General features: G+C 52.0%; 2 protein-coding genes across 2 annotated transcripts in view; one reads left to right on the top strand and one right to left on the bottom strand.

The window, feature by feature from the left end:
- The window catches only part of POMT1 (protein-O-mannosyltransferase 1), a 12,075-nt gene extending 11,885 nt beyond the window's left edge, over window positions 1–190 (top strand). Inside the window, exon 19 of the mRNA XM_010138519.1 lies at window positions 16–190. Within this exon, the coding sequence (XP_010136821.1) occupies window positions 16–190 (175 nt within the window). The remainder of the gene's footprint in view (window positions 1–15) is intronic.
- Window positions 191–3,232: 3,042 nt separating this feature from the next.
- Window positions 3,233–6,861, bottom strand: UCK1 (uridine-cytidine kinase 1; the record flags this gene model as incomplete). Its single annotated transcript, XM_010138520.1, has 6 exons — window positions 3,233–3,420; window positions 3,982–4,030; window positions 5,350–5,444; window positions 5,539–5,681; window positions 5,811–5,907; window positions 6,756–6,861. Coding segments are annotated over 6 exons (678 nt in total), but the record flags the coding sequence as incomplete, so codon positions are not given.
- Window positions 6,862–6,864: the final 3 nt, after the last annotated feature.

Genomic DNA, 6,864 nt, shown 5'->3' on the forward strand with positions numbered 1-6,864 from the left:
TCTCCCCCCCACCAGATCGCTGCTTCTCAAGAGCATGTTCAGTGCCCTGATCGTAGCCTGGTTCTCTTCGATTTACTTTGTCTATCGCACGTTCAGCCCTGTGACCTATGGGGAGCCCTCGCTGTCTGTCACTGAGCTGAAGGCCTTGCGCTGGAAGGACAGCTGGAACATCCTTATCCGAAAACAGTAACAAGCACAACCTCTTACAGGCAAAAGGAAACGCCTTTTACGCAAAGCTAAGGATTTATTGTTAGTGTCATTGAAATCTGAACTGTCTAAACAAATCATGGATAGTAGTCCAGATCTAATTAGTACAGAAAAAGAAAATAAAAGTACTGGTACAAAAAAAAAGGTCTCAACAGTAATACAGCTGTCATGAGGACAACTCCCAGGTTCCACCCATGACATTCACCCTTCCACTACGCTGCAGGGTCTAAAGGTTGCTGACTTCAGACAGCAGCATCCCAGTCCTTTGCTGGAACAACATGCTCCAAGGGTTTCTTCTTCCTCATTCCCTGGAGTATGAGGTCGATGGTTTCTTCCTTCTTGCACGATGGCTGTTTTCTCTGTTTCCCAGCACCTTGGTCTGCAATTCCACCTTACGAGTACATGGTTCCTCTCCAGAACAGCAGATACACTTCTGTTTTCTTTGTTACAGCTAAAAACTGGGTTTTCCCAGCTCTAAACCTTAGACAGCTTTAACTGGCAGTAACCGGTCCTGCAGTCAGCATCAGCCCATGACTGTAGTCCTCAACACCGCATTATTTGCCCCAACATTCACTGCTCCACTAGCAGCCCAATTTCATTAAGCATTACGCTAAGTTTATAAATAGCTCACACTGCTTTGAATGATGATTTGTTATTATTAGCCACATACATAAACAAATCTTTTATGAAGCTAAGCAAAAAACAGAACAAATAGACATGAAAAAGTTGCTGTTACAGCTAAATGAAAGCTTCAGGCAGGCCAAGAAGTCAGCCCAAACCAGAAGAATCCCCTGGCCGTGGGGCGTTCACACGGAGCCACTGTGTGCAGCAATGGCAGGATCATGATTGCGGGGCTGCACCGTTACACCCCAGAGGTCTCAGGAAGAGGAACTCGGAGGAAGGGCGATCACGCTGACAAGGAACCCTGCTCCAGCTTGTACATATGAGTTCAGGGTATAAATATGGCCGGTAACCTGTGCCCTGACCCACAGCAGCGGAGGAATTCGCAGGGTGGGAGAGGGTGTATGTGAAGGACTGGGATTGCTCAGCGGGGTGTTTGTAACAGCCCTGTACAGGTACTCAACGCAGCTCACAGTACCTACACCATGGACAATTGGGTTTTTTTCACGTAGCTGCAGCAGCAGGATCTTGCAGCACAGTTCAGAGCTGACCAGAACCGGCAGCCCTTGGCCAAGCAGAGCTCCCTCCTGCTCTAACAAACGCCAGTCACGGCTGCTTTGACACCACCACCCCCCACCCAGAGGAAGGTATGATCCAACACCACAGTCATTCAGGGGAGGGTGTAATGATTCTTTTGCTCCTACTTAACTCCACCGGCTGGCTAATGCTTCAGTGCAGTACCTCACGCTCTAAGTCTGTCCCCTGCGCTCACCAGTGCCCAGGAGCAGATCAGCACTGAACGGCTTCCTCCTTGCCCTTACAGAGAGGTGCCACCGACCTGCGGTGAGCACCAGTAGGAAACCAACCTCCACCCCTTCCCAGTGTTGAAAAGACCGTAGGGATGTCAGGGCAAATGGCTTTTTTTTAGAAGTTTTTCTTTCTGTAAAGCTTCAGCCATTACAGCACCGACAATTCTGAGCTCAGGGTAGAACAAACCATGGAGTATAAAAGCATCTCTGAGAATGCTCCTTTCACTGCCTTTTTGCTGGGGTGGTGCATAAATACCTTTATATAAAGGGTCATTTCTGCTCACTGTTTGTTCATTTGTTTATTAGCCAAAGAAACACAACCGTAACCAACACAGCTAGACCCTGCTTTTAGAAAACTAGCAGACAGATATGAAAAAGTTCCTCTTGATAATATTCCCCCCCACCCCATTCTTAAAATCACACCCTGAGTTCAGGCTCAAGGATACCACAAGGACATTTCCAAAGGCCCAACCAGCACTTGGCTTCAGCGTTTTTCCAGAAAACTCGTGTCACTGCAGTGTCCCTTATCTGGGCTAAGCAAGAGAACTGCGATGTCACTGGTTAAATATCCAGCCTCTTGTCTGTGCTCTTGAGAAGCCCAGACAGTGAGTTCAACCTGCCCGAGTGCAAGGCAAGTGCTTTGACCCCGTGAGGGTAGAAGCGTGTCCAGAGCAGTCTGTGCCATCAGAAGGAGGGTCCTGTGGTTCACAGCTTCCCCCCCTCTGCCCGGTTGATCCTACCACCCAGCTCTGAAAGCGGACGGATTCCGCCCAGCAGAATCTGCAACCAGCAGTACAGAAACGCCCTAAAAGACATGAATGCTGACACGGTCAGGATTCTGTTCCCATGAGCAACTCAATCCTGTTGGAGCTCACACATTCAGTAACTGGTAAAGGAGACTATTTGGGTACAAAAATTAATCATACAGTATAGCAAGGTTTGGGAGCTTAGAAAGGAATAAATTAGGAACCAGAATCACAGAACAACTTGGGCCTGTCTCCCTGATGAACTGCAAGTTCCAATTTGTCTCAGCCAGCCTCTGTTTCATCTCCCTTGAGGAGAGATTCCTCTACAGCTCAGTCCTTCTGCCCTCGCATGCTGCTACAGGCTGAAGAGGAGGCTGCTGGCAGGGAGCAGTGCCCGAGCTCCAGGTGCCAGCAGGGTGGAGAAGAGCAAGGACTGCACCTGCCTGTTACAGTGAACAGGCCCTGTGCCAGTCTTGGATAAAGAGACTTCTGCTAAGGAAGATCATCATCAGGGAAAGGGGTATCTTGATAATCACTTGGTAGCACTTAATTTTCAGGGGAGACTGCAGCATTAGATCTCATTTTGAAAATTAAAAAGCACTGCCCTTAACCCCCTCATTAACACCAGAATGCCAGACATCGTAGGGAGAAAAGGGAGACGTTTGGGAAGAGAGAAGGGCTTATGGGCCAACTCCTTCCTCTCCATCAGTGAGAAGTGTCACAGCAGTATCCCCTCTGCTGCCAGGATGATTTAAAGGGCACTTCACCAACCATTCTGTTGAGGTCCTTCCCCAAAGCTGTCTTCGGTGTTGGTCTGGACCAGAGGCAAATCCTTCGGATGCTGATGGGTTAGTGTGGACGGCTGCTGGACTCCAGGTGGGAGCGTTTGCCAGCCGTTAGCACGCCACTGCTCTCCGTCTGCTCGGGGAACGGCCGCTTGTAGGTCCGACCGTGTCCATTCACGGCCCCTCGCTGCCACTTGCAGATGTCTCCGTTCAGGATGTCTTGAATGTGCTGCACTATGAGGTTTATAGCAACTGCAGAGAGGGCCGTTAGCACGCCGCTGCTCTCCGTCTGCTCGGGGAACGGCCGCTTGTAGGTCCGACCGTGTCCATTCACGGCCCCTCGCTGCCACTTGCAGATGTCTCCGTTCAGGATGTCTTGAATGTGCTGCACTATGAGGTTTATAGCAACTGCAGAGAGGAACAGGAAATACAGGACACGAGGGATTTCTTGGCCAACCCGTCCAGAAAACATGGAGCATCCCGCCCTGCTCAACACCAGGTTTTAACAAGCCCTTAAGTGGAACTATGCCAGCCCTCTGCAGCAAGCTCCAACCTCACAGAAACTGCCAGCTGCCGCACCGGCATTCACAAAGGTGCCCTGCTCTGCGTCACCAATCGCATGTCACTGTTCCCAGCCCTCCACAGGCTGAGCAGCCCGGTCAGCCTCTGAGCAGCAACCGCCCCTCCAGCCCTCCACCCAAACACCCTTCCTTAGCAGCACCGAAACCAGGCAGTGGTGCCCCAGCTGCTCTCTTCCCAACCCCAGAGGTGGATCCCCAGAGGAATCAGGCAGAGAACCCAACTCCCTTTTACCCATGTTGTCAACTCCTCTGGGGATGATCACATCTGCATACTTCTTTGTCTGCAAAACAGCAACGGTGGTGGAGACTGTTAATGGGAAAAGGCAGCTTTACTCTAGGAAGAAAAGTGTTCATGGGAAAATTATTCTAGCGAGAAGCTACAAATGCCAGAAAGCTAGAGGCAAAGATGGAGAGGTTCCTGTGCTCAGGGGCTGCCAGTTAAAGCTCTCGGTCATGGAAACACCTAAAGGAATTGAGGTCACGCTGGCTGACCTGCACTGGATTTAAGGTCAGGGATTGTTTTCACTGCCCCTTTGCTTAACCTGGCTGAAGGCACGAGCATCAGGGAAGGTGGTTAGTGCGAAGGGAAGGGAGCCGGTGGGGGGTGAAGCTCGACGGCAGAAGCAGTAGGTTGAGAGTGGAGTACTTGCTTTTACACCTCTGAAGGGTTCGCTGCCTTCAAACGGGTCACCCGCTTCGAGACCGAGTTCTGTTTGCTAAGAGCTGGTTCTAATCAGCATTTCACAAGCCATTGCTAAGCCTCTGCCAAGAGCCAAGGTACTCAACGTGTACCTGAACACCTCTGAAGGGTTCGCTGCCTTCAAACGGGTCACCCGCTTCGAGACCGAGTTCTGTTTGCTAAGAGCTGGTTCTAATCAGCATTTCACAAGCCATTGCTAAGCCTCTGCCAAGAGCCAAGGTACTCAACGTGTACATGAAATTCCCTCCTGCCTCTGCTGACAGTTTATTGATCTTTACCACCATAGAGCCCCTGCTTCCCCCCCTGCCTCTACGAACAAAAAGGCTGGCAAATCCAGCGTTTCTAATGAGTGCTTTTACCATCCCAGAACCGCTTTGATCTAGAGCAAGAAGTGCCTTTTCCATCTCATTTAATTCATGTGCAGGATTTTGTTCTCAAAGGTTTTTTTGCAAATTACTTTGATCATGTGAGCACCTAAATCGGCCTCCTATTACATGGCGTAGCAAGCAGATGCTGTAATGGTCTGCCCCAGGTTTTCACCAGCGTTCCCTGTTGAGAGAGGCTGCTGGAAACCGAGCTCGCTCTTCCCGCAAGGCTGAAGAACTGGTGCAGGGTGGGAGTGTTTCAGTGAAAGGGAGCCAGGCTCAGACAGCCTCAGCAGCGAGCAAATGTGCGCAGCCTCCAGGGGTTTCCATGGTGCTTTGTGACAAGGGAGCAACCATTTAAGTTCCTTAAACACACAGCTTGTCGTGGTTAAATAGATGAGACAGAGGGGAGAGCGTAGGGCTCGTGACACGTGAGTACCGACAGCCACCTCCTGCAGCGCAGCTGATCCCCAGCAGACCCTGCTCCTTCTCACCCCAAAAACCCCACAAAGCAAGCGTGTGAAGCCAGTAGTACCGGTAGGCAGAACTCCTCAAAGGCAGGCTTGACGAACGTGGTGTACTGGGTGAGGATCTGCTCGAGGTCCCTCCCACGCTTCATATCTCGCAGCACTGGGAATGGCAAGATAAAGCCTGTCTTACCACATGGCCGAGGATGGACAAGGATCTCGAGAGGCTGGTGCTGCCCGTGGGGACAGAGCGTTACCTCTGCGGGACAGCCGGACGTCAGAATCCGTGTCGACAAAGAGCCGGAGGTGGAACATGTCCCGAATGTCTTGGTTGTAGAAAACCAGGATCCCCTCAAAGAGAACAACGTCAGCGGGATAAACCACCGTCCTCTCTGCCAGCCTGCCAGGAAAAACCACCCAGAGCACGTCAGTAAACGGGTCTTACTCCACAGACAAGCAGCTTGTGCCCAGGCCCAGCTGGGGACATCTACTTGCACACCCCAACGCTTCGCACAACGCCGACACTTACCTAGAATGGGTCACAAAGTCGTACGTTGGTACCTCAACCGTTTTGCCCTCCACAATATTTTTCAGGGTTGTATGCATCAGGTTGTTATCAAAAGCATCTGTGAGAGGGAGGTTTAAAAAGGAAGAACTTCAGCGCCTTCTCTACCACGTGTTCTGCTCAGATCTTCCAGGCCCAGAGGAAAAGCTCTCTGTGCCCCGCTACACCAGGAACTCGTGCTTTATTCCGTCCCACCAGCAGTAAGCCACACTCGCCGCCCAAATCAGAACTGCTGCCTTTGGTGACAGAGATAGCAAAGAGGGAGTCTGCTGCTTACAAGCAACCCCAGTACAATGAAACTAACAACCCAGAGGTCAAGCGGGTAATTGTGTAATTTCACCAAACCACTCGGTAATTGTGTAATACTGTGCAACTCCTAGTCCATTAGCAGAAAGTAATTTAGAAAACCTCAGACTAATGCTTTTCAAGAGCGTTAACCGCCCTGGTGAGCTCTAGGCACCCACCAAGGGCAGGTCGCTGTTGGGTGGGCGGGGGGTCTGTAGCACTCCCCCCAGCAAGGCGAGCAGGGGGTTACGTGGACAGGAAGCAGCAGGAAAGGACTTGGGGAATGACACGGTTTATTAGAGTATAAATGCCCTCAAGCGCCAGGGATGAGGACACGGGGACACTCCCTGACTCCCCAGCATCGCTCCCTGCGACGGTGCACCAGAACGGCACTCGCACAGCGCAGCGGCAAAGCACACGCGTGAGGATACGGATGTGTGCTGGGCAAAGCTCATTTCCGTCACGCAGCTCCGCACGCCCTCGCGGTGAGCCCCGGCTGCTCGCCAACCGCGAACTCCACCGCGCTGCACACGGGAGAAAGGCGGCGGGGCTCGGGCCGCAGCCCCCGGGGCGCAGCTCACCCGGGTGGTCGAAGTTGTACTGGCCCTTCAGCGCGCAGCTCACCCGGGTGGTCGAATTTGTACTGGCCCTTCAGCGCCTTGGCCTGCTGCTCGGCGGTCAGCACCTTGTAGAAGCTGTCCTGGCTGAGGATGAGCACCTTCCGCTGCCGGCG

The sequence above is a fragment of the Buceros rhinoceros genome, unplaced genomic scaffold, assembly GCF_000710305.1.
Source record: "Buceros rhinoceros silvestris isolate BGI_N320 unplaced genomic scaffold, ASM71030v1 scaffold21156, whole genome shotgun sequence".
NCBI lineage: Eukaryota > Metazoa > Chordata > Aves > Bucerotiformes > Bucerotidae > Buceros > Buceros rhinoceros.